Source organism: Chironomus tepperi, unplaced genomic scaffold (genome assembly GCF_022539635.2).
Source record: "Chironomus tepperi strain 1889 unplaced genomic scaffold, CSIRO-AGI_Ctep_v1 contig_423, whole genome shotgun sequence".
Taxonomy (NCBI): domain Eukaryota; kingdom Metazoa; phylum Arthropoda; class Insecta; order Diptera; family Chironomidae; genus Chironomus; species Chironomus tepperi.
Genome location: NW_027226545.1, coordinates 27,779 through 55,673, shown reverse-complemented (window position 1 = coordinate 55,673; position 27,895 = coordinate 27,779). Strand labels below are relative to the sequence as shown.

At 31.2% G+C, this 27,895-nt stretch overlaps 3 protein-coding genes across 5 annotated transcripts; 2 read left to right on the top strand and 1 right to left on the bottom strand.

Annotated features, from left to right (window-relative positions):
• The first annotated feature begins 163 nt into the window (after positions 1–163).
• LOC139097503 (MTOR-associated protein MEAK7) lies at positions 164–8,172 on the top strand. Of its 3 annotated transcripts, XR_011545076.1 has the most exons (10): positions 164–369; positions 2,150–2,614; positions 2,887–3,074; positions 3,134–3,556; positions 4,138–4,265; positions 4,633–4,817; positions 4,894–5,015; positions 5,111–5,183; positions 6,562–6,604; positions 6,680–8,172. XR_011545076.1 is itself a non-coding variant. In XM_070649372.1 (9 exons), the coding sequence occupies exons 2-9, from the start codon at positions 2,261–2,263 to the stop codon at positions 6,689–6,691; spliced, it is 1,455 nt and encodes a 484-aa protein (XP_070505473.1). In that variant the 5' UTR covers positions 164–369; positions 2,150–2,260; the 3' UTR covers positions 6,692–8,172. The 3 variants fall into 3 exon arrangements, 1 of the variants encoding a protein (XP_070505473.1); XR_011545077.1 differs by lacking the exon at positions 6,680–8,172 and having other exon boundaries at positions 5,111–5,179; positions 6,561–6,599; XM_070649372.1 differs by lacking the exon at positions 5,111–5,183.
• Positions 6,983–27,444, top strand: LOC139097471 (odorant receptor 4-like). Its single transcript, XM_070649338.1, has 5 exons — positions 6,983–7,010; positions 7,582–7,642; positions 13,299–13,437; positions 14,903–15,610; positions 27,063–27,444. Exons 1-5 carry the CDS (start codon positions 6,983–6,985, stop codon positions 27,084–27,086), a joined length of 960 nt encoding a protein of 319 aa, XP_070505439.1. The 3' UTR covers positions 27,087–27,444.
• On the bottom strand, positions 8,014–8,682 carry LOC139097504 (uncharacterized). Its single transcript, XM_070649373.1, has 2 exons — positions 8,527–8,682; positions 8,014–8,475 (listed from the first exon to the last, which is right to left on the bottom strand). Exons 1-2 carry the CDS (start codon positions 8,614–8,616, stop codon positions 8,203–8,205), a joined length of 363 nt encoding a protein of 120 aa, XP_070505474.1. The 5' UTR covers positions 8,617–8,682; the 3' UTR covers positions 8,014–8,202.
• Positions 27,445–27,895: the final 451 nt, after the last annotated feature.

The window sequence follows — 27,895 nt, the reverse complement described above, 5'->3', positions numbered from 1 at the left end:
ACATTTTACGTAACTTAAACGTATGCATTTTTTGACGTAAGCAAAACGTACGTACAAACATACAGCAATGAAATATTTTACAGCACATAAATCATAGCCAGCATAAGAACAACGTTACACAACATATGGAACATTCCCGAATATTTTTTACTAGAAAGAGACAGCAAATCGAAGGAAACTTTTTCTCATTCACAACAATAAACTAAATTTATTTATTTCTAATGTTAAAAATCACAAAATTAACATAAAAAGTGACAAAATCACAAGATAAGTAGTTGATTAATAGGATTAGAAAGGATGTAATTAAAATTATCATGAAGAAGTGGACTTTTTGTTAAACGAGAGGAAAAATTGCGACTGTGAAAAAAGGTGAGGAAAAGTTTTTCCGCGATAGAAGAAAAATTGTTCATTTTCCACAAAACTTGAGCTGACTGAGCAATAGATTAAACAGAGAATTACAACTAAATAAACATTTTAAAGATCCATATATTATTGACAGCTTAATATCTTATAAAAAAAGAAATATTGTGGATTTAAGAAAAAAAAATTGAAAAAAACATTTCATATTTCATTCTAAATTGGACAGGCAGGCGATTTGTTAGACACAGTATGAGAAAAGTGGTAGTTCTGTTGATGATAAGGGAAAAAAAATCGAGTCGTTCTCATATTGTGCATATTTTCACATAGAAAAAAAAAGTGGCAAAAAAAGAAAGAAGAAAAATCAATTAAAACACGAGCTTTTTGTGGACTCCACACAGTGCTTCCAAATAAATCATAATCATACTTTATTAATATAGTTAGATTACTGTTCATAGGCTCAATTGTGAGTGCTATACAATCTATATCTTATCACAAAACAACATAAAAGTTTCAGTATGGTTTAGTTACAAAATATAAAGGCAGTCAAGCTATTTATTCTCGATAATGATCATTCACATGACATTCGGTGTAGATAGAATATTATTATCATTACATTTTTACCATGAGCAATCATTATGACGATTATGATAATATTGCGTATCACTTTTTTCTTTTTTTTTGCATAATAAGGCATTCAGCCTTAAGAAGAAGAAAATTTTTGAAGAAATTAGTTTTTTTTCCTTTCTTTCCATTCCATCTATCTCTCGTTTACATTATAGCTTTTAACAAAAAAGTAAACAATCCAAAAAAGAAAAACGCTGCACCTTTCCTTTTTTCAGTTTTTCTTTTCGCATTTTCATTCATTCCGTGAAGGTGAGTGTCTTGTGTCTAACATAAGCTCATCAACTAGCCTAGTATATATTTTTTTATTCTTTTTGCGTGGTTTTTATTTGGAAAATGAATCTATTTTTGCCTATTTTGCCCGACTGGCTGTCTGTGCAAATTCTAAATTGTACAAATTCAAGTTCTATAATAGTTACTTTCGTTCAATTTACTTAATGCGTGTTACGTGCGTTTAAAATACGTAACGCTTCGTTTTACGTACGTATAATTTACATAATGTTTCTAACTTGCGTTTAAATTACGTACGTACAGTTCACGTAACGTTCATATTACGCATAATTCACGTAATAATTCATACGTACGTTTAATTACGTACGTATAATTCACAAAATGCCTTTTTTACGTACACATAATTTACGTAATAACTTGTGTTACGTACGTATATTTCACGTAATGACTTGTTTTACGTACGTAAAATTTACGTAATACTTGTTTTTCGTACGTATAATTTACGTAATGCTTATCTTACGTACGTATAACTTACGTTACGTATATTGAGCTACGTACGTTTAATAAACGTAACGTTTATTTTACGTACGTTTAAGCTACATCAATTTGGTTTTTACGTAAACTTAAATTACACTACACGTGAAATGTCTTACGCTACGTAAATTATATGAACATTTCAAACATTTTACGTAATTTTACGTTAAACGGAAATTCAAATTTATATTTACCGTTATGGTTTTTGATTAATTATTACCGAGAGTCACTTTTATAAAAGCTACTAATGTGTCCTCTGCATTTATGAATATTGAAAAAATAGTAAAAATATTGCGCTTTAATCGGTCACAAGAGACCTTCGTCTATACCAGTTAATTTATTATCAAGTTCAAATCCACATGTAGTCTCATTTTTGCATATATGTAATTTTTTGTCTTTACAGGCAGTCTCAACGCAATAATAATATTAATACAATAATTAGCATTTTATACACATAATCATCGACAAATTATATAAAAACATAATAAAGTAGACAAAATTAAAAAAAAAAAAAATGGGCAACTCAAGTCAAAAGCTCGCTGAAAAGTGTTCTCTACTAAATAAAGTTGAAGTACCAATTGTTGCAAGCTCATTTAAACTTGTTAGTAAGAATTCCGAGCGAATTAAAGAGGATGAGTTGAAGAAATTTTGGGGTACACAAATGGATCCAAGATTGTCGCAGTATATAACGAATTTTCTATTTGGACCACTTGGCAACAGAAATCCTGTTGTTGAATTTCAACGATTTGCTGAATTGTATGTTTATTGTGTGCGTGGAACTATCGATGAGCGAATAACAGTCTTGATGGCTAGTTTGGGACAGGAAGATCAGGAATCTTCGGAAATTGCTTATCCGTTAATTAAGGAGGTGAGTTACGTTACGTCAAAAAACCGGTAAATTTTCAAAAAAGTACTAAAAATTTTCAAAATAATTTTGGTCGTTAAATTTCAAAATATTTTTAACCGTTAAAACGGATTCAATCTATCCCAGTCACAACTGCCTATTCTAACATTGTAAGCCGTTATTTCCCCCATGAAAATAATTACTAGATTTATTTTGTGACGTAAATATTCCGAAGCTATTTATTAAAAGCTTCAATACACAATAAAGCTCACAGCATGACATATTTCTCATTACAGTATGTCGAGGCAGTTGTAAGCAGCTATATGCGTGCATTAAGACTCGAGTCTGGTCCGCAATATAAATCATGGGAAACGAGAGGTTTTCGAATAGTTAAAGATTGTGTTCAAAAATTAGCTGAAAGCTTGGCATTTGATGTCGTCACACAAGGAACGCAGAAGGTCACAAGAGCGGATGCTGAGAGATGGTAATTTATATTAAATATTGTAGATTAAATTCCTTAATATTAATTGAAAATTCTTTCAGGCTTCATAAAAATCCCGTTTTCCTTCGAATGGTCGAGCACGTGTTCCTACATCTTTATCATTATAGAGCAGTCAAAAACCCCAACGATGAGAAACGAGAGAAGGAGGATGGTGGAAGTGGACAGGGTAGCGGTAAAGTGAAAGCATTTTGTCTCGAAGAATCATTGCTTCCAACATGTGAAAATATTCACTATATGCCTGACTATCCAACATTCATAGATATATCACAAATTATTTTTATTAATTCACAATTGCCAAATGAATATCAATCGAAATGGCGATTCTTATTTTCGTCACAAATTCATGGTGAATCATTCTCAACATTTATTGGACGTATTATGGATCAGGGAGCAACAGTTATTATTGTTGAAGATACAAATGGATATATATTTGGTGGATTTGCCACTGACTCGTGGGCGCTTAGGTAAATATTAATTTAATTTAGTCGGAAAAGTAGGGAAGGAGCTGTTTTAGTGAAGCGCATGCTAATTAATTTGAGTTTTTTGTTTTAACGGCTTTTTAAAATTTGAATTTCATGGTTTTCATCCCCTTTAAATTACCTATTTAAAAATTGAAAGTCCGTTAAATTCTCAAATATTTTAACGGCTATTTGAATATTGAATTTCATAGTTTTCATTCCCTTCAAATTATCTATTCAAAAATAGAAAGTACGTTAAATTTCAAATTTTAAAAATACTCTGAACGATTCCAGAAAAGTTAATTTGGCACAACTGCTGGCAGTAAATGAAAAGCCTCGTTAAATATAACTCTGCTATCAACTTTTTTTTCGCCAACAGCAATTAAAGTCGAAACAATAAATCAAACAATAACTGAGTTATAAATAAGAACGACAGTAAAACTAACAAGACGAAATATGTCGCGTATAAAACAAAAAACGTTTAGCAAAACTGCACTAAAATAACTTAATTCTTCTTTTTTTTCTACAGCTTAATTGAATTACAGTTTTATTTAATAACTTTTTTCCATTTATTTCTATGATTTCAGTCCAAATTTTGTTGGCAGTGATAGTTCATTTTTATTCACGTTACGTCCAAGAATGCGATGTTTTCCAGCAACAACATATAATGATCACTATCAGTATTTGAATTTGCATCAACAAACAATGGAGAACGGTAATGAACAGTTGTAGTGGCTTTGATAGCTGATTCTTTTGGAATTAATGTGGGAAATTGAATCAATTTGTCTGTTTGTCCGTTGGGTTGTCATAGGATTTGCCCTTCATTTTTGAATATTTTTTGGTCGTTAATTTTCAAATAATTTTTGACCGTTATTTTTTCAAATATTTTTTGACCGTTAATTTTCAATTTCTTAAGAGATTTAATTGAGAGAATGCGCCTTTATGCTGCACATTCATGAACTACATTTACTAATTTTCTCGTTAAAGATTTCAATCAATTGATAAATATTGATTTAACATGCAAATTTACATTGAATTACATTCTTCTTATTCTACTTTTACTTTACTTTTCCACAATATAGGCCTCGGCATGGGAGGACAATTTAAATATTGGGGATTATGGCTTGATAGTGAATACGGTATTGGTGAATGCTCAGAGACCTGTACAACATACAAGAATTATATTCAATTGGCAGCAACAAAGAATTTTAAAATTCGTAATATTGAGGTTTGGGGTGTAGGAGATAAACCAGCTAAAGAGGATGAGGTAAGGAAAACTTGTTGCACAATTTTCTATTGATTTCCATTTTTTTTGCTTTATTTGTGTCTTGAATAATTCATAGGATGAAGGAATGAGTGGATCGTGCATTGACAGAGAGCATGAAGCAAAAGCGATGCTAAAGATTGCAGGACGTGAAATTCATAGTGAAGGATTTAGAGATGAACCGATGACTGAGCATGAGAAGTAAGATACTTTTAATATACGACATACATGCTTTTACACAATTTTTGCTTCTTTTTTTTTTCTTTTATGATTGTTGACTTTTTTTTTCAATTTAGATTCTAAACATCCGTGATAAATGAGAATTTTAGATAAAATGTATATGTTTATGTTAAGAGATATAAAAAAAAGGTGGTTAATTTTATGATTTTTATATTTTACACTGTTGTATAATTTGTTATACTTTTTTTTTTAACATCCCAATGTGAGATTGATTAACATCCTCTAATTGGCACTTAATTTTTTTTTTTAAAAATTATATTTAAATAAACAGTAAAACACTTACTCAATTTCACAGCAAAAAAAAAGAGTTCTTTAAATAATAGTCTATGTGATAACAATGGAAAATATACAAATTGTTGTGTATACATAGATGGTTAAACAATTTTGTCATTAATCATCGAATTTCCCGCCACATAAAGCATTAAACGTGCTCGTATGTGTGTGAGATGATTAGGCGTTGAAGTGGGAGAATTTTCACATATGGGATAATAAGAACAACATGTGATTTTTGTTTTTTTTGTGCTTTTTTGATTCCGTTGTTTTTAAAGAGGAATAAGATTTATGGACATTTCTTGTACATGACGAAGCTAAAATTACGTACGTTTTTTTCTGCACGTAACCACAATGACGTACGATCGATATGTACGTAACAATATTTACGTACGTTTTTCTATACTTAACTAAAACTACGTACGTTTATACAAACGTAATCAAAATTACGTACGTTTTATTTGAACTTAGCCAAAATTACGCACGTTTTATGTGGACGTAAGCAAAATTACGTACGTTTTCTAATCGTCGACTAAACTACGTACACTTTCCTATACATAATCAAAATTAAGTACGTTTTTATAGACGTAGTCAAAATTACGTACGTTTTTATGTACATAACAGCAATTACGTACGTTCGATTTGTACGTAACATAAATTACGTACGTTTATCTGAACGTAAATGCAATTACGAACGTTTTTTCTGTACGTTACAACAATTATCTACGTTATTTTTGTACATAACAACAATTACGTACGTTTTTCTAGACGTAATCAAGATTACGTAAATATTCTAAGCGCAAGCAAAATTAAATACGTTTTTATGTACGTATCTTCAATTACGTACGTTTATTCTAGATTCATGAATATAAATTGCCTTACAATAAACAACTCAACGAATACCTCATAAATTTGGAAGCGAGCTTTTAATAAATTGCTTACCAAAGAGAAGAAAAAAAAATACGTAAATACATGACAGAATATTCGATAATGTCAAATATTTTATGTACAAAATTTTCTCATGAATTTACGCCCCAAAACATGAGTAAGGCAATAGTTTTATTGTTTGCGTGTACACGAGCACTATAAATCACAGCAAAAATATAAAAAAGAAACAATTTGTATATTTTCAATAAAATTATACATAGCAAATATGATAATTTTATTCCTTTATTTTTGGTATTTCCAAAAAAACTTTTAATAATAAAAAAAATTCTAATTTTCAATTCCATAAAAGGGATAATTGGATAATCAACGATGAATTTACTATGGACTTAAAGGTATTTTAAGACATTTTTTCAGTCATTTCATTTCATTTTATTAAATTAACACAAACTTTCTGTCTATCTGCACAGCTTGACATATGAGGACATGAATTTGAATTAGGAAGTAGCCTACATCTGATTGAATTCCTTGACAAAATTGACATAACGTAGAGATAAATTAGCTCCTCTATCTTTTTTGCTATCCATCAGCCAGCCTTCCTCCTTCCTCCTCCAAAACCAACTTGTTTATATATTGCTAACTCTTTTATATAGTAAAGTAAAAAGAATCATGAAAAAAAGCGTGTGTACAAATCTCTCATCACTTAGTTCCCATTCTCAGAAAATGAAAATTGTTGTCAAAAAAACACAATTAATGCTGTTAAATGTTTCAAAATGCTATTCTATTTACACAATATTTATTGTATTTATTGCATTGAGCCATAATGTAATACTTAATTAAATAATTTTTCGTGTTTAATGTTCAATCACACAAGGAAGATGGCATCTTAGGTCTTGTTATTCTCAAACTTTGTGTCGAGGCACTGATTGATAATCATATTTAAAAAAGGCTGAATGTTCTACTGGATTGTAAATTTTAGACAGTATATACGCCATAAGATAACGACCAATAGAAAGCAGAGCTGGAAGTTGACTTGAGTCTAATATGGATTATACAAAATTCGAGTCAACTTTGAGCAGCTCTGCTAGAAAGTAACTGACGTAAAACGTTAATTTACTTAAAAAATCCGTTATCATTCAAAATGAACCGGTTCAATTTTAAAAATTATTGACCGTTACTTTTCAAATATTTTTTAACCGTTATTTTGTAAGTCAATTTCGAAACTTTTTATCAGCCTTTATACACCAAAAAATCTAGTTAGTGCCTTAACATCAATAAAGTTTGAGAACAACTGACTCTAAAATGTAGGTGTTAATAAAAAAATGCTTTAATTAATAAGTAACAAACTCATAATAATGAGATTGACAAAAAGTAAACCTGATGATAAAAATGCTAATTAAGTTAATTAAAGTTGATAAAAGCAAAGATTTTTTGTTTTTGTTAGAATTTGCTCTTAATTTTGTTGATAATTAAATTAATTTTTGTAAAGCAAAACACTATCAAATACCAATTTTAAATGTGATTTTTCAGAAAGTATTTAAATAATTGCCATTTTATGTATGTGCTGTCTACTGTCATTTGAACTATCGGGACATGCTATATTTAACTTGCACAAATTTTATATGTGAAAAATGAATGAATTTTTATTCATTCAAAAAGAATAAGGAACATAAAGTAGAGAAAACTGTTTTAAAAATTTTAGTTAATTTAAATGAAATAAAAATTTGAATTTATTTCTCTCTTCAGTTCCTTAATAAAAGATTTAATGATAGAATGAGATTGATTGCATAAGCAGATGAAAAAAAAAAATATAATGAAACTTAAGAAGTAATACGAATTATTGAAAAGTTAAATAAATTAATTAGAAATAATGCTGCTGGATGTTTGTTAGAAAATTTCGTTTTGAAATTAGAGATTGAATCAATCAAATAAAGAGAAAAAATAATTAATTATAATCGAAAAATATCTTGCATATTTTTAAAAAAAATCCTTTTTAAATTTTCTTGGAACTTCGAGTAACACGTCTTGATAAGCTGTCATCTTCATTACGACAAAATGCTTTTAATGATTTTGATCTGCCGAGCATTAATGGATCGTGATTTGGATGTTGAACTTTTAAGTTCTGGATGGTCTTTTTTGGACTTTCACGAATTATTTGTGGTAAGCAATCAAAATCGCTGTCGGTGTCATCAAGAATCTCTATTACTTCACATTGGTCTATCATATCTTGTCCAATGTATATTATTTCCGGTTCCAAATGATCAATCTGAAATTATTGAATTAAAAATTTTGATATTTTCTTGGAAAATTTACTTACAGTCACTTTATACTCCTCAGTGTCTTCAATTAATGATTGAGCAAAACTTTCGTAATACTCTCTTAATGTTAATTCATGTTTATCAGACATGATTATTTTTTAATTTAATTAAATAGTTTAATGTGGTTCATTTTACAGAATGTCTGATTTTCCTGCAATTTTCTAAAACAATCGAAAATTACTCAATTTAACCCCTTAACTTAAATAAACTGAAGTCTATGATATGATTAAATTATTCCTTATTAATCTAGTTGTTCCAAAAAATGTTTTTGAATGATATGAGGTTCTAAATATTAGAATACTCTATTTTAATTCATTTAAATTAAGAAATTTTAGTTTAAAATGCTTGTTATGAGTGACAAAGGATCTACTATTCAAATTTAAAATACTAAAAACCGGTAATTAACGGAGAGTTGGAAATTTTTGTGATAAAGCTGAGTTAAACTACACAGAATCTTGACAAAGTTAACATGGAATTTTTACGTGGACATAAATACCTAATATGCCTTGATATGCCTGTTGTTTAAGTGTAAAAACGTTAGTTTTGAATCGCACAAGATTGTGACAAAATGGATACAACAGCGCCACCTATTGGACAAAAGTTGTATTATTTTGTGTAACATAGTGACGATACATCGGATATCATAGTTTCATATATATTTTATTTCTCTTATGCCTATTTCAACAGTGTGACTGACAGCGTATTTAGGTGGGTTCGAGGGTCGAAATTCAAAATTTTTCAATTTTATGGAACCTGGATGATTTCTAATTTTTCTCTTATTTGGTCTTGTATCTACTGGATCCTGGGCTTGTATGAAACTCAACTCTTACTGTGCTTAACAATTTCCATTCATATTTATGTCCAAAAATTTTTTGATTCCATTCCATTCATTTTTTCTTCCTTCAATCAAGCATTTAAGTGAAATTCTTTGAGATGTAAGTGATTTATGGCTGTATAAAGAGAAGAAAAAAAATTATCGCATCATGCAAGATAATGTTAACATTTTGTGAGGAATTTTCATTCTCATCTTCTTCAATTGATGGCAATAAATTCAATTCTTTATCGTGTAAGGAAAATAAAAACGATGTCGTTGTGCTATAGGCAATTATAATGTATTAATGGCTCATTCTAATAGGTTAAATGATACAATAAATGAGCAAAGTGTGTCTATAGTTCTGTACATTTGATGTCATTTCCCCGATTCGCACTAATTGTGACGTTGTTCATGGAAATGACTGCAATTTTGTATTGGTTGTAACGTTAATTTGAGATTTGAATAATATTTAAAGTTCATAGTTGAAACCCCCTTTTGATGTAAAAGTTCAGTCTGCATTTTAACTTCGATAAATAAACATCGTCAATTATAAAAGAAATAGCAGCCACTTAGTAGCCAATAAATCATGTCATCCGCTAGACCATCGTATGGACAACATTACAATGTATGACAATCGGGTCATATTTACGCAAGATCATCGGCAGCAGAGAAAAACAACAACTTTTTGCCTCTCATATGACATTGAAGTCTTTGTACAAAACTACAAATCAGAATGTTTATAAACATCACCAAAAAGAAACTAATAATCATGAGAATTTATTAAGATAAAAGGCACATACGATTTGTGAGAATGATTGTATATGTACATATGTATGCAGAGGGTGTGTGAGGTGAGCTGAAATTTATAATATTGCATGCAATGATGTAAAAGAAAATTATATTTATGAGCTCATTCTTGTCGTCATTAAATGGCAAATGAGAACAACATATACAGAATTGAGAATGACAACATGGAGGACTTACAATGTCCTATATCATGACAAATGTTAAATGACTTTTTTTTCTCTCCTTTATGTTGATCCTCAAATACACAACAATTCTACGCAAAAATTATGTTTATTGGACTTCCATCTTTCTCACATTTCCTTCACTCCTCACTCACAAATTATACAATATAAGAAGATGAACATGAGGAGCAAGAAGGAAAGTCGACTTGAGGATAAAAAAAAGAATATTTAGCCGCATGAGGCATGTTAAGGAAGATGTACTGTAAATGTACACAAGATGAGGAAGATTAAACCACTGAATAGCAATAAATAAGAATAGCAACAAAAATATGGAATGAGGCAAGCAAGAACTGAAGCTGAAATTTCATTCATTTCATAATGAAGAATTATTTTGATGAGCATTTTGCTGTTCTTGCTCTTCATTGCTTCATTTCCATGAGTTGAGCAAGTCATGAAGGCAAAGAAGTTTTAGGATCAGTATGAAGTCGTGTTTTTGAATATTTTAGGGGATTTTTGAGGCTCATAAGTAAGATTTTTCTGTTCTTAATTTAAGTTTATTTGATGTTAAGGCTATGGTTGGGTTTACTATATCCATTTGAACTGTATAATATTCATAAATTCTGTTTATTTTTCATTTTCTTGATAGAAAACTTTATTACAGACATTAACCAATGTGATATCCTGAATATTTGCTTATCTTCGTCTTTTTCACTTCTGCACGCACATTCTAAGTCTTCAGCTACAATTAAGAACTGCACAGGATGTCCACAAAGCATTCATCATTCTCATAATTGCAATCATCCATTGATCTGTGTCATTACAAAAATTACAACTTCATGTGCATGAAATGAGAAATAATTCATATTTTGTTGCTGTATTAATCAATGTCAGCGGATATACAGACGAGATGCAATAAATGCGAATCTGTAAGAACTGAAAAAACGGCAAAGATTGAAGCAATAATTGCTACGTGAATGAGGCAAGAAAAATTACTTGATTGCCTGTCCTAATATCAATGAAATAATGCCAGAAGTGAGTGAGAAAGAAGAAAAATCAAGCAGTGCAATTCTGTATCCATATCCAGTCAACAAAATAAGAGCTGCAAAAGGAATTAATGGCAAATTATGATTCGAAATTGTGTAAGTTTTATGAAAATAAATCTTAATGCAGACCATCAGACATACTCATGAGTATATCCAGATTCCGTACACAATTTGTGAGAGATGGAAGAGCATAAAGAAAAACTGCAACATATTTTTATGATTTACACAAAAACAGCAACAAATAATAAATGTTGAATGCTGAATGAATGAATAAGGAGCGTCAGCCAATCAATTTATTACGCGAGATTATTCCAAAAGATCAGAACGAACTGAATAAAAATTGCTTTAATTTTTCTTTTGCCATTTTCATTTCATTGATTTACATTTTTTTCATCTTCTTTCCATCTCTCTCTTCCTTTTTGCCAAAGAAATGATTTACAACCATTTGAAGTCAATATATGATTATTTCATGCTGTTGTTATTTGCTACAAAAAGATTCGTTTGATATTCACCAAATAAAATTCTTCAATTCCTTCTTCTTATCATCTAGTCACTGACTTGAAACTAGCTTCACTTCTATGGTCTGGCTAGGAAGCGTTAGAGGTTCAAGAATCAGTAATAAATTTTAATTTCAGCATCAAAATTAGATTGATTCATATTATATGCAGCTAAGGAGTAATTTAGGTCTTCAGATTGGCGAGGATATAGCAGACCCAAAGAGCTTTAAGCAACAATCAACAGAAAAGTAGACCTAACTTCCAACAAATGATTTTTCGTTCAGTTTATTTGAATTATTGATCAAGTTTATTGTAAAATGAAATGAAAAAGTGTATAAGAAATAAGAGAAGTTCCAGTAATTAAAACGTCCGTCTGGAAGGGGCAAAAAGAGAACGAAAGCAAATTCTGTGCGATTTGTGAGAACATAAATCCACATTGATAAATGTTATTTCTGCATTTTTGACATGTTTTTTATGCTGAATTGTGTTCATTTTGTTCCTTCATCATAACCCGAACATCTCTCGATCAGTTCCAGAGGGAAATAAATTCATTTTTTTCATGGTGGGAAGTGCTGATATTGATAATAAATTAAAAAGTGCCTCAACTGACTGCTTTTAATCGCCTCTTGTGCATGAAATAAAATATTTCATAATAATTATGCTGTGCATCTAACTTTGAATATCTGTGCATGAATATTTTCTCAATTTTTCATCCGAGACTTGAGAGATTGGAACTAAAATCAGATTTAGTCATTAGATTCATGAATTTTACAGCACAGAGCATGAACTTGTAAGCAGCATTTAATTTCCGGAACTCAACAATGTAATTATCAGCATGGGATGCATTTCCTAATGATAAAATTAGAGCATAATTCATAAGAAATGAGATTGTATGACTCAATTGTTCCTTAACATATTCTATCCACAACTATTGTTAACAAAATAATTCCTGAAAATTTAGAAATTCATGAAAAAAATGCTCGCAGCTGAATTTGTTGATAGAATGCAGCATATAAGGACCTAAAAAGCTCTTCACGAGGATATAAAGACATGCAGCAATCCATAAAATGATCATAATTTTCATTTCTCATCTGCACCTTTTTGGATACGAAAATAAGCAGCATTCACCTTCTTATTGCCATACTAAGCACTCATTGTGTCTCATGATGACTATTAGTATAGTTCCATGTTGCTAATAATTTTCATTTAATATCTCGAAACATTTAGAAAATTTTATTTTTTCGTTGCTCCAAAACCCAATAATTCAAAACAAGGAGAAATGGAGTCTACATGCATGCATACAATTATCTTTGTATTTATGTTCGAGAAATATGTTGAGTGAAAATTATAATAATAAGTAAATATGATAATAAGTGGAACTGGATGGAGGAGAAGCAAAAAAAAAAGTTTATCTAAATTCACATTAAATAATTTGTTATGTGTTTTAAGTTCGTACACACGATATGTTCTATCTAACTATATCTATGACTGTATACACATAAAGGAATGGGATGAAGCACATATTGAGGCATCATCAGTAAGAGAAATTAAGCAGGATATAGCAAATAAAAGGAAAAATAAAAGAGAAGTAAATGAAAACATTAAAAGCATGTGGCGCACTTTTATTTATTTCAATTGCTATTGCCGCATTTCCGAATCGTATCATATTGTCACTTGTTGTATGTTCTGTAGATATCTTCACAGATATTTATTGTCCTATGTACACATACAAACAAATTTTGATTGCGAAAAATTACAATTTCATTATTACTATTTAATGGTGTAAGAGCAATAAAGAAATGCAAGAGAATTGGACAGATAGCAGTTAAAGTAACATTTGGTCTGACCACAAACTTTTGAAATTTATTTTTGGATCATAAAAATCATATGAGCACCATACAACATCATTCTGTAATTGGTCTTCCTTCCATGTAAAGATTTATATTTATGGTGATATAAAGATTGGAGCTGAAAGTGGGAAATGGAAGTTAAAATCAATGTATTACTGAATTTATGATGTAATCCCGAGAAACACAAATGAGGGAAGTTGCGCAATTGAGCATGTATGGCTTTGTCACACACAGATACATTAATGACAAATGGAAGCCAAAGTAATGGCATATTTGGTGTCAACTGTCGTTTAATATTCAAATAATATTTGCAACTACAATTAGTTGATTTTCCCCTTTTATACATAGTTGCTGACCCCTTCATATTGATTTTTTCAGTCTGTTTTTTAACTTCAAACAATAAACACAAAGTTCTTTAATTATAAGTGCTTATTTGTAAGTGTTTTGTATCCTCAACACGCTCTGTGCTGCTCGGAATCAAAGTTTATTGACCAGTTATCACATGTAATTTTCATTGACAGTAAATATATTGGAAGATTCAATTTTTGCAATCATCGTAAATTTTTAATTTTACATTTGTTTTGTTGCCTTTGGTGACAAACTTCGGCAAGCTTCCGCATGCCCTTCGGGTTTCTATAAATTAAGGTGCTACATCCCTTCAGTCCACAGTTAGTGAAAGACCTTTATAAACAGTTAAAAAGCTATAAATAATAAGAATCTTGAGTGCAAAAAATTAAAAAATTTATAATGGAAAAGTTTCAGAAATTTGTGAAAGACAATAAAGTCAGGTTTTTGGAGCTGAAGAGCTTCTTTGTGATTGAGTCGAAAATAACATTCGATGACTTCTTCGAAACATCATTTTGGTTGTTAAACGCTATTGGTTATGACTTTCGCAATTTAAAGGATGCAATTACAATAAGTGAAAGGATTGATATCGCCCTGCATAACATCCATTACTGGTTCGGGTACATCAACATTGTCCTTTTTATAGTCTTCACGGAACTTGATTTATTAAATGGAACCACAACGAACATGCAAAAACGTCTTTTTGGGATTGCACTACTATTGACTTACTTCATCAACCAGTACAGAATTCTATCATTTTGGAATAGCAAACTAAAAATGCTGGATGTCCTTAACAAGCTGAAGAAATCATATCCTAAATCAGATCTTTCTGCGCTTCAAATATGTCGTACATTTAAGTACATTCAAGCATTATTTGTTGGAGTCAACAGTGCACTGGCTGGTGTAACTTTGATTCCTGTCCTAAGATGGATAATCACTGGAGATCGAACATTCATTGTCCCTTTTCCAGACTTCTTTACACAAGATTTCATCTATCCAATTGTATTAATTTGGAGCAATTATGTCGGCATTTATGGAATATTTGTGACTACTTCAATTATTCTGATGACATCGATCCTAATAACTACAATATCAGTTGAGTTCTACTCATTGGGAGATGGAATTAACAGCATACAGTACATGATTGAGGATGAAATTGAATCAGAATTGCAAGCGTTGATTGACGAGCATCAAAAGATTTTTCAGCTTGTTCAGGATTTAAGTGACATTTTTTCGGAGACATTTTTCGTCCGTTTCATTGTTAGTGCCGCGCTTATTGGACTGTTGCTGTTTCAACTTCAAACAACTGAAAATATTTTTGATAACTCAATATTCTTTATTTACACTTTCTTTGAACTGTGTCAAGTGTTTCTCCAGTGCTACTTTGGTCAATTTTTGATCGATGCAAGTGAAAAGATTGCTGATGAAGTTTATAATTGTGGCTGGGAGAATTGGCAAAGGATTGCTTTGAAGAAGAAACTGATAACTGTTTTACAACGAGCTCAGAAGCCAGCAGTTCTTAAAATTTGGAAATTTGGTGTGATTTCAATGGGACAATTCACAAGGGTAAGTTGATGATTTAAGGACCAATTAAAATAATTAGATTTGTAATATCTACAGGTTATGGATTCTGCTTACAGCTTAACTTCGTTAATAATGAAGTTAAAGTATAAATCTTAATGATTTTTTGGGTCGATAATTTTGAATTAAGTTTATTTTTAATTTTGTTCATGAAAAATTAAAAACGCATTGATTTAAACTTCATATTGACAATAACTCATAGCCTTGACATTGTCAATGTCATCAAAATTTAATGGCAAATTTCTGCATACCTTCATTTTATATTAATTTCTGTAGAGTTTATTATTATTATTTACATATTTCGCGTAGGAAGTTGTTAGATTTTCTCTGTAATGGACTCATGTAAGTAATTGACATGTAAAATATTTACTTACTAGAACAAAATCTCACCAACTAAGGAGTGCAGAATATAATTTACGATTACCCCGACATCAGAAAATCGAACAAAAATCCAGCTCCATGTTGCCGTGACTCTGACTTGGTATTAGATTCCATCTAAATCTGGGACCATGGTAGAGTCACGCTAGTCTGGTCTCGAGTTTTGATTAAAATCTCGAATTTTGATTAAAAATTCGACTTGTACTATCCGGATACTCAGGTTTTATTGGAGATTCAAATATTAATTGTATCCGATTTTAAAATCTGCTGATATTTTTGACAACATACAAATTAGAGATAAATTCCTCAAAATTCTAGATAAACAAAACTTTTTCAGATATCTGCAAATCCAAACTACAAATACAAGTCTTTTAATGTGCTTATTTCACGATCATAAGACAAAACAAATGTTAAGTTTGGACATAAATCATGCTTCATAGTGCTTTACACAAGAACTTAGTGATAGTTTTCATGCACAAGCATGCATTATGATTTAAATTTAAAAAGGTCAAAAATTTTCCACACACGACATAATTCACTTCCTTAAATAAAAATTTATCTTAGCGACACTCTAAGAAGCAGCATAAAACGGAAAGTTTTCATTAGCTTGTTTGAATAGATGCAACATCTTAATATCTTTTGTATACATTTCATAAGAATAACTTTTTAATTATTATTTGCACACCTTTTACTATTGTCTTGCATTCAAAATTTATTATCTCCAAAACACTTCTTGTATTTCCACTCCATTTCTCTCTCTTTTCTTTCTTTTCGACTTCTTGCATTTTATATCGTGCGCGTGAAAATTTACACATGAGATAATGATGTTGTATACATGGAATCACATTTATTCAACCCACTACAACAGAATTTTGCGAACAATGGTAAAAAGTTTTCTTTTGCATTTTATCTCTTCTGTGTTTGGTTCACATGATATGATGAATGGCTGTTTTCTGTGAATATGATTTTTCTTTCATCGAGATGGTATTTTTTGGTTTGAAATTATCAAGCATATAAGGAATGTTCTTTAAATTGGAATGAATGGATTGACTGCAGAAATTTTGCATTTCTGATTAATTTCAAACCAAATATGTAGTTTTTTGAAGTTAGGAATGCATCAGGGTTGTAGTCGGGAATGCTTCATTCTATTCTTCTTTGCTGGCCATACAGATCAATTGTTATTCAGGTGATTCAGGTGCCTGAAACTGACCCAAGTATGAAAATTCGTCATTGATCAATGCTCTTTGCATCAGTGTCGAATGAAGTGGGTCTGATCGGCGTACTTTGAAATTTTGCGACCAAGGTGCCGAGATGGCAGAATAGTTAGAGCCAAGTGATGGCCAATTAGCAAATTTGTTAGTTTTCACTACTTGAAATGCGTGAATTTCGACTTCTTGTTTGATTACTTGGTGCTGCTTAGGGTTTACTTTCCATAAAAACATCAACGAGATATTCAATCAGCAATTCATTGATGCTTTGGTTAAGACTCAAAATTTAGACATAAACATCAAATTTTGAACCAGCTCCAGTTTTTAAATTGAAAGTTAAAATCCGCCTGAATCTGAATTTGATTTAAACAATCGCTATTATGTACCGTAATGAGTGATAAATCCTCAAATGACTACACCACTGGAATGCATCTAGTTGAAAGATATTTAAGAGTTAAAAAAAAAATTATTTTATGAAATGGAATGAAAATTTTCTATGAAGCATAAAAAAGAATTTCAACAATAAATCTCTCAATAACATTCACAATCTACATTTCTCTTTATATGCTATATACATATCTGCATTTCATGATCTGCAGGTCATTTTAGATGTAATAGAAATTGAATTTCATGCAATAATAATAGTAACGGAGAAGACATCAGCAGATAAATGTTTGAGATTTTGCTTTTACATTTTGTTATAATAAAAAAAAATCCAATTTTTTTCATTGTGGATATGAGGATTGGTAATGATGCAACGAAACTCAATGATAATCATTTTTAAGCATATCGTAAGCCAATTCAATTGATTATTGTTATTATCATGGAAGTGATGTGAGGTAAGTAAGCATGTAGAATAAAGTAAAGTAATTGCATATTGTTGAATTTACTCAAAAAGAAGGAATTCTTTTCGATTTTTACTGGCATCAACATAATCAACAGTGAATAAACAAAATGAAAATCGAGAACGAGAGAAGTAAATGGAAAAGTTGTGTTATTGATATGAATGAGTTGGTGATGGTCAGTTGAGGATACCGAGCGACATATTGAACTGAACTTTATCGTCTTTGCTGTCAATGTACTGACATGATGCACTCATGAGGTAGTGTGATTATATTAAGTTGAGTCATGGACACATTTGTGAAGCACAAACTGGTTGATCCAGTGTTGTTCAAGCTGTGTGCCGCGGAATTCATTTCTAAATAACATGATTCGCATTCCGTTTGAGGTTTTGATCGTGGATCACCACCAAGGTGTGGCGTGACATAGAAAGTTCTGTCAGCACTTCGTTAATCGATCGGAAATTCGGCTTCAGGCCAGCATAACTCCAGTACCAAGTCCGGATTCAGCTATCATCTGACACCATTCCGAAGACACACAGGTCTGTTGCCGAATATTTGATCGATTAGCCGATTTTTGATATCCAGTCAATTATATAGACTGGCTGTAAGATGACAACCACGTTGTGCTGTTCGGAGATATCATTTCGAAAAAAGTAAGATAACATAAAAAGAACACTGCACTCTTTTGTTCTTAAAATCCAGATGCAACCACAAAAAGAACCGCAAATGTTAACTCATCTCATTCTTCGTAAGCATGCATCCATAAAAGAAAGTCAATAAAAATATTATGTCACTTAAAAAAAACTCTGCGCTTCACCAGCTACATTTCTTTAATTTCATAGTGTTTACTTACTTAATGAAAATATCAAAAGCAGTAGCTACAGAGTAAGCAATGAGTTAGAGATGGAAATTCTTTGAAGCATACCGAAACATACACAAACTACTTGCTGCTATTTGTTGAAATTAATTTCCAGTATTACACACTTGTAAAGTGAGTAAAAAGCTTATTTACGCAGTGACAAAAGCAATTTTTTTTGTTCACACTCGACTATCTGCTTAATTGAAATGTTTAAATAGCAATTGTTGCTCATAATGGCTCACTGAATTGTTGTAATAATTAATAGTAATGATGTTGCTAATTGTAAAATTTTTAAATCCATTTTTAATGCTCATTAAATGCTTTAATTGACTCAATAAATTGATTTTTTTTGTTTGTGAGATGCACAACTGCTTTTGTGCTGAAAAACTTATCAAATTTCACAAAATTGAATTTCCAAGAATTTTTTTGCTGATCCACTAATACATGAAATGCTATGCTGCTGATGCTTCACATGCACACGAGTTATTTCCACTTTACATGATATTTCCAATACTTGTAATAATTTTATTAATACATGTAAGGTAAAGTGGAATTTTTCAGGTTTTGCTGCTGCAGATATTGTTGTTGTTGCTGCATTCAAGTCATTGTTTTCACGTATGTTGTGGTCGATGAAGAAGAGTGAATTAAAGGCAGAATTTGATAAGTTTACTAATACAAAACATTTACCATAAACTAAATAAATTAACAGAAACCATAAATTATGCTTCTGTTGCCGTTCCTTCTTCTTCATCAGCCTCAGTCATCGTCGTCTCTCTCAGCTCACATTGCACGCATTTGAGTAAACAATTTGAATATTTTTTCAATACATTCAGCCTCAACATAAAGGCATAAGCATAAACCAAAATGAGATTTTTTTATCACAATAATGCCATCATTGCTGTCTCTCTCACTCACTCACTCGTTCCTTCGTCGTTTTTTCGTCGAATTCAAGGAAGAACAAAAATGTGCATTGTGCTGCTGCTGTTGCTGTTGCTATTGTTATTGATATTGATATTGATATTAAAAACAAATAAAGTCGAAATCATGTATCACGTTTTCGTTCGAGGAATTTATCGACAACATCTCAAGGATCGAATTTGAATCGGCAGCTTTTCAAGCTGCTTTTTTTTTTGTTGCTGTTGCTGCTCTTCTCATTTTAATTTATTTGCGTTCACTTACTTTTATGTGTGAGTTTATTTCTTATTTAAATTCTTTCAGTCCATACTTCTTGCTATGTTGTTGTGGGTTTTGCGGTCAATACTCATCAGCAAGCAGGCAATCATGCCATACACATTTTTCTTTCATTCGTTCCTTTATTTCTGCTAATTAATTTTAAAATGTGGCATTTTTTTTACTCTTAAATTGAAAATTTGTTTTGTGTCTTCAATTTCTCGTTTACTTCCATTTGACAATTCATTGTGCATTTCTAGATTTTGATATTGTTCGGAAGATTCCAATGAAAAATAAAGAAGAGTACAACAATCGAAAATATTTTTTAGAATATGCAAAAATACAATTTTTTGGACAAAGAATAATTCACAAAAAGTCACATATCTTTACTGTTTCTCTGCCTTCATCTCGGTATTGCCTTTTGTTTTGTCTTTATTTATTTTGGCAGTAAATCCTGTCAATTTAAATTCACATTTCTGTCTACTTTTTGACTATTGTCCTTTTGCATTTGGTTCATTTGACTTGTTTCTTTTTGGTTTTAATGTAGTATGTGCTTCTACTTGCTCTTAATCTAGTCTGAGGCTGTCTAGTCTAGGATTTTTTGGTACAACCTTCGTGCATTCATCAAATCATGAGATTTGAGTCATTAAAACTGATGAAAATTCAAAGCAACTTGTTGAATTCTAACAGATTAGAGAATCCACGGAAGCAATCACACAACCTCTCAATTGAACATTTCTAGGAATACCTTTACACAGTACACAATAAATTCATAACTCGACTATGTTCTCGGAATCAAAAATTGATTGAATGTCAAGCCATACACAAGGGACATAAAAATTCCTTTTTGACACATTTGCGGGATTTTTGCTGCTTTTTAAGGCTTCTGTTTAAATGTCTTCATTTCTTGTGAAAAATCATCGAGCCGTTAGATCAATGAGCACATTAAAGCAAGTCTCGTTGATGATATGAAGTTTGAGTTGAGTTGACCGCATAAATATATAAATAAGAAAATATGAGAATGAGAGAAAATTGACAGTTGACGAGCATGGAATGAGAGTTGATGTAGATGATGTGAATTTGTGGATGATGTGGACGATATTGAGTGACGAGAGAATTAGCGATTGACAGGCGAAAATAATTTTTTTATGCTTCTTCTTTCACTTGCTGTTGGTGCTGAAATTTGATATTTTTTTATATTCATCGTCAAAATTTAATATTGTTGAGCAGCTTCTGTTCACAGGAATTTGTCAAGTCAGTCAAAATTCAGTAACTGTTAAAGACCGGTCAGTTTTGAATTCCTTAAGTCACTCAAATTATCACTGATGGAATCAACAAATTGCAGTCATATTAATCAATAAAATATTCTCCGTTAAGCTGGTCATTTGTCAGTCATGCTGATGATCTCAGTCAAGACGGAGAATGAGAGAAATTTAAATAAAAAAACTTGTGACTTTAGAGTGAAATGTGAGATGTGCTGAGGTCTTTGAGTCAATTACATTCGTCAATCGTCATCACAATCGCCACTTAACACTCTTCAACTTCATCAATACTTGACGATAATCAAGTCTGTTTTTATTCAATAATAAATGCCTAGACATCCACAAATTGTGAGTTACTATTAGTGGTAATAATGATAATAATCATGAAATTCATACATGGACTTGATTGATATATGGATGAAAAGGACAGACACAATGGAAAAAAATGTGTGAGCTGTCAAATCGCATTCAATTCATCATCAAAATAATCGCATGTCGTATGAAATAAGAATAAAATAAATTACATGTGTGAATAAATAAAACAATAAATAAATAAAGAATTTGAAGAGACGAAAGCACAGAAAGATGAAGGAATGACACATCCATCAATCAATCAAATAAATAAAATTCAATATCAATAATATGAATGACATATGAGCATTAATCATGACTCATATGCTTAAGTCCCGAGTGGCACAAATGAAGAGGGCTCTGCAAAGGCTCTTTTATTATACCAAATGGAAGCTGGCTGCATTTGGCAGCCGTATGGACGATATTTGATCTCCAAATGGAAACTGGCTGCATTTGGCAGCCATATGGACAACAATTGACATCCAAATAGAAGCTGGATGCGTTTAGCAGCCGTATGAACGATAATTGACATCCAAATGGAAGCTGGCTGCATTTGGCAGCCGTATGGATGATATTTGACCTCCAAATAGAAGCCGCCTCCATGAGAAGGTGAAATGACGTTCATTTGTCTGTCAAACGGAAACGACTTCTATTAGACAATAGTAAATGAGCTTGAACTGAGCCTTAAAGCTTCATTTGTGCAGCTCGGGACTTTTTTCATTTACTTTATACATCCAAATGTCACATAAATTCATCAATTTTATATTTAAATTTGTCCATCATATGCAATAAATTTGTCATTCACTCAATAAAAGTTTTTCTGTTGCTTACACACTAAATAGCTATAGCTGAATGTTCTGTATACAAAAAAAGTCATTAAATTTATCGAGGCAAATTAGTTGTGTTTTAGTAATAACACAATAATGAGGCACAATCATCAGTAGAACTGCAGATCAGACTAACGATCCAAAAATTCGTGGGTCAACAAACGCCCATGCAAACTTAAATTACTGGACTTCATGATTAAAAAAGAAATGCTTCCTCAAAATGCAGCACAGTTGATAACTTCGACACTGACATGAGAAAAAACGAAGGCAAGAAATATGCAAACTAATTGATTTTTCTTGTACATCTTTCTGGCTTTTTTGTTCTTATTGTGCCTTTCCTTGTGCTGCATTTTGGTTCGACATTTCCTTTTGTTAACGCGACATTACCGATAATTTTTGTTAAATGTCCAACAAACATCAGAATTTTTTATTATTAAAAGTAAAATTAAGTCCAGGACATATTCAGGTCCTATATTTGATTAAATGAATGTCCATCAAGTCGTTCTTACATCAATCCATCACGTAAAGTATAGAAAAATACACATTTAGTCATTTATCGATCCATAAATTCAAATATCCAAGCAGACGAAAAGTGTCAATCAGTCAATCAATCAATCACAAACATGTAGTAATGTGAAGGTAGCCTGTCAATCAGTAACTATAGTCCATCAAACTGTGTGGGACGATAATGCAAGGGTGAACAGAAATAAAGGGAGAATTTGATATTTTTGCGTAATAAAATTGAGTTTTGGAGGTTCTTTGGAACTAAAATTATGCATCCCGGTGTGGATTTGGACGATAATTTATTAAGTACGTGAATGCAATTCCAAATCAGTTGCCTGCATCACCAATTAAATTCATTTCATTTTCATCACATCCAATTCACTTGAATCATCAAAATCTCAGCTCTTATGCGCTAATTATTTTTCAGCACTTCCACGTCTTTTCACACAATTCATTGTCTATGCCAGTCTTAATTGTGTCTACTTTTTTTGATTGAATCCTTGAAAAGATTTGCAGCTCTTGTTTTTTTCATTCCTCATTGTCGTCGTCAATTCACCCTCAATATCCACTTCCACTCTTTCCATCTTCTTTCCTTTTTTCCCTTTCGGTTCTTTCTCTACTTTTAGTTCACTTCAGTTCTTATTGAGTTTAATCAGATTGACATGACACTGTCAAATTCATGTATACATCACATTGAATGAATTGTGGATGGATAAAGAGACACGAAAGGAACAGAAAAGATGAGATGTGATTGAGGATGAGATTAAATGAATTGTGGAAGTAAATTTTTCATTCTGTATGTGTGTAGATCTATTATTAAATTTCACATTTATGTATTCAGTATGAAGGAACAGACACAAAATATTATAAAATTATGTCCTGGCAAGTCTGAATTTTAATTTTCATTCTTTTAATTTAATTCAAATGAATTTGACAATTTTGAAAATTTATTGAGGATGTTCAGACTTGGAAGCAAAATTTTATTAGTTGCAGCACAAAAAAAGGACATAAGAAAGAACTTTGACAGCTCCCCAGATGGATGAAATGAATTGACGTATTAGAAAACTATTCTAGAAACTCAATAATATGTGATGTGACTGAGATGTCTGTGATGGTTGTGATGGGGATGAGTATAAGGCACAAATGGGGTATGAGAATGAAACAAACATTGACAGGCAGACAGATGGACACATTGGAAAAAGAGGAAGAAGACATGATAAAGAAAAAGCAAAAAAACAATGAGGAAGATTGGAAAGGACATTTGAGATTGAATTGAGAGTCGATAGAAAATTTAATTATGTCTTTTTTTTTTATTTGAGAGATGAAAATTTTCTTCTACGACAAATGTGATAGACAGCAAAGAGATAGAAAAGTTCATCAGAAAAAGGGAAAATATTTCATAAGAAAATATGAGAGGATGAGTATGACAAGTGTGGGTGGACATTTTCATCATTGTCATTTTTGGATGCTTGTCGTACTTTTCAAAAACATCACAAGACGACTTTTGAATGACAATAAAAAGCGGGGATGCATTGTGCATGTTCAAAAATTGACAATTTTTTTCAATGATGAAGATTGAAATTGTCAAGTAATTTTTACTCTAACTTCCATCAGTATCCATTCCAAATTGTCACAAAACTTCCAACTTCATCCATATTTTATCCATGAATGCATGACAAAGTTCCAGCAAAGTGCATCGGAAAATCCATATCGATTTTCATTACAAATGTAATTTTTCTTTCCTTCTTTTTTTGATGCTATATGCTTGAGACAGTTCCACTGTGATGAGCACATTGAATATGTTCGTGTTCAGAATTGTCAATTGAAAGTCATGAGATATATATTTTGTGTCAATAATTAACACATTCAGATACATTCAATGTCGTTATGGTTAATGAAGAAAAACTGTCAAGTTTGTGGACATCACATGACATTGGATATGACTAATGAATGCACAATATAAATTAGGACATTCAGGACACAAAAGGGAAATTTAAAATTAAAAGCTGAAAGGCTTATGATGAAGGAAATAAAAGAAGTAAAAAAGAAATGTCCTTTGATGGACATAACTGTGTATGCTGAAACAGAGGAATTGAATGGATGGAAATAAAACAAAAGGGTGATGTACCTAAGGCTAGATTCTCTCTGTCTGATGTTTACTGGATGTTTCTTGACAGCTTTTTTTTGCTAATAAAAGTGACACAAAAATTTCTCATTTTATTCATATGGAAAATGGAACTGCTTGTGGAACTGAAAAATTCCTTGAAGAATTGCAAAATGTGACATTTCATTCTCATTAGATGAGGAACTAACATGCATGTGTAATTTTAGATTAATATGTGTGCTGAGCACATAAATATGATCTAGACAGTTCCTTACGACTAGCGATTATGATTGATTTCATACGAGTGTGACACTCGGAGATATTTTTCAGTTCTATTGCTGTCGCCTTCTTTCTTTCAAATGCAGACGCGTAATGAGGTCACATTTTTCATTTCATCTCGATATAAATGAACGTATGAGATCCAATAATGCAAGCTCGGTCAGTCATCATTCAGCATCAACTTTGATATATTCGAATTGGTATAGCCATGCAGCACAAGTAGATAGATGGACAACGATGAGGAATTGAATTAGTTTTATCCGATTGCATCTCAGTTCAATTTAGTTCCAACTCTTTCTGTTCATCTCATGATGAGTTTTAATCAATGTCAAATGAATCGACAAGACAAATAAGGAACGAAATCAAGAAGAAACAGAAGAAAAATAAGAGAAATGAGGTGAACTCGTCGTCGTCTTCATCTCTGTGTGGATGTATATAGAAGAAGATTTATTTGGGATGAAAATGTCATCTCACAATTTTCATCTTTGGGATATAAAATTGCAGCAATTCTTTTTGATTCTTAAATTAATGCACAAAAAATCATGTTGAAGTCACTGAATGGAAAAATCGAAAAAATTATATTTTTGGACATTCAATCATGATTTATCATTGAAAATTTAGAGAATATGACTTTTTTTAGGAATCAAGGAACATGAGGAGATGGAAGAAGGAATGAAATTCCCATTTGAGGACGAGAAATTTATTAGTTTTTGAAATTTTTGACATAAAGCAATGAAAATTGCAATTTCAATTGAATATGAAGCAGATGAGACAGGCAAAAGTTTTATGCTGCATTCAAGAATGACCACAATGACATCAATCGAACTGCTCAATAGAAATAAAGAAGGATTTTTTGTCGTTTATGTCATAGAAAATAGCAAAAAAAGGAGGAGGAATAATCTCCGACATCTCATGCATATCAATTGCATGTTTAATGTCATAGAAAGGAGGAAAAGTTTTGAGTTTTATGAAAATTAATTAAAAACTTACCGTTTTCTTCTCGGTTGTTTATCCAACGATATGAGGAACTCGGTTGCTGCTTCGATCGCATGATTGCTTCGAAATCAAATTTTCTATCTTCCTACTTCTGCTTCTGTTCCTTGCTGCTTTCTTGCCACAATTATTTTTGACTTGTTTGTCTGCAATCAAAAAATGAAAATTGTGACTTTAATTCATCCATCAATTATTATTTCTACTGCTACTGGATCCTTCAAGTCAAGTCATTCATTCTCACTCATTCAATATTGATTTAAATTAAATATCTGGTAGATATTATTAAGGGAGGCACACGATTTGCATGATTTGGAATCATTAAATATAGGAATCAACAAAACAGAACAGAAGTTGTGTCAAGAAATTAAATAAATCTACGGGAAGTGTAATTAAGTAGTGAAATTTATGACAATTCATGCAATTTAGAATAAAACATTAAGGTTGCAGGTTCCTTTAAGCATTTCTTTATTTATTTTATATTGATCGATCGACATGCCTCTGTATACACTGTCGATATCGATTTTCATGTCAATTCCATCTTATTCTTTCCAAATGGCCATCAGTCAATGTTAATAATACTGCAGCACATATGACAACTTCATACTCTTGACTGATGTATGATATGATAAGATTATTATTAATCTATAGATTTCTTTGCAGAATAATCATTGGAAGTTCCATTAAAATGCGCATCTTATTAAACAACATCGTCCGAAGCAATCAGTCATAAATTTGAGTGACATGTGACATAAGCACATACACATCATATCAAATCATATATGATGAACATGGACATAATGAACATAAATGGAATCAGGAGGAAATGGAAAGAAACTTGACCACCAGTCTGCATACATACATCCATGATGTGTACTTTTGTCCTTCTTAATATAAAATTTATCACCAGATATCTGAAGCTGACTTCTCTCTGCTCCTTGCTGTGTTGTTCTCTCTATTTACTGTACAGAATGTCACTCAAATTGAATCTTCCTTTATTCTCATACTCATACTCCTTATGTTTAGTGCTTATTATCACTATTTTGTAGCTGAATATAGAGAGAATAAATCTTTATTTTTTGGTATACATGTCTAAACCTCTTTTTTGGGTATGAGGCAAGGATGAACTTTATTCACATTTTATTATAATCATAGATGTGATTTTATTAGAAGAGGAAGTCAAGAAGGAATTAAAATGTAGGAGAGAAACTTTGACGACCAAACAACTTTGTGACAAGACATCAAGAACACATTTGGCAATGACAAAGGATATTTATTGTGTATGAGTATGAGACATGAGACTATAAAAATTTACTTTGATGTTTTCTACTTCTGTTTTTGTTTCAGGTTCTGTATGGATTTAACTTTGTTACTTTACATATTTTTTGACTGTTTCTGATCAATAAAGTTTGGGGGATTTTTTATTTTGAGGGACTAAGTTTAATTAATTTTATCTTCAAGCTCGAAAATCTTCAAAAGTCTTTTTGATCTCTTTT

Excerpts from the sequence above, each read along its gene's own strand:
- LOC139097503 (XM_070649372.1), top strand. The coding sequence starts at position 2,261 with ATGGGCAACTCAAGTCAAAAGCTCGCTGAAAAGTGTTCTCTACTAAAT. Across the intron at positions 4,266-4,632 it reads TCAACAAACAATGGAGAACG|GCCTCGGCATGGGAGGACAA; the intron begins GTAATGAACAGT and ends TCCACAATATAG. Across the intron at positions 4,818-4,893 it reads AACCAGCTAAAGAGGATGAG|GATGAAGGAATGAGTGGATC; the intron begins GTAAGGAAAACT and ends AATAATTCATAG.
- LOC139097471 (XM_070649338.1), top strand. The coding sequence starts at position 6,983 with ATGCTATTCTATTTACACAATATTTATT. Across the intron at positions 7,011-7,581 it reads CTATTTACACAATATTTATT|TAAACCTGATGATAAAAATG; the intron begins GTATTTATTGCA and ends ATTGACAAAAAG. Across the intron at positions 15,611-27,062 it reads CAATGGGACAATTCACAAGG|AATAATCATTGGAAGTTCCA; the intron begins GTAAGTTGATGA and ends ATTTCTTTGCAG.
- LOC139097504 (XM_070649373.1), bottom strand. The coding sequence starts at position 8,616 with ATGTCTGATAAACATGAATTAACATTAAGAGAGTATTACGAAAGTTTT. Across the intron at positions 8,476-8,526 it reads CTGAGGAGTATAAAGTGACT|ATTGATCATTTGGAACCGGA; the intron begins GTAAGTAAATTT and ends CAATAATTTCAG.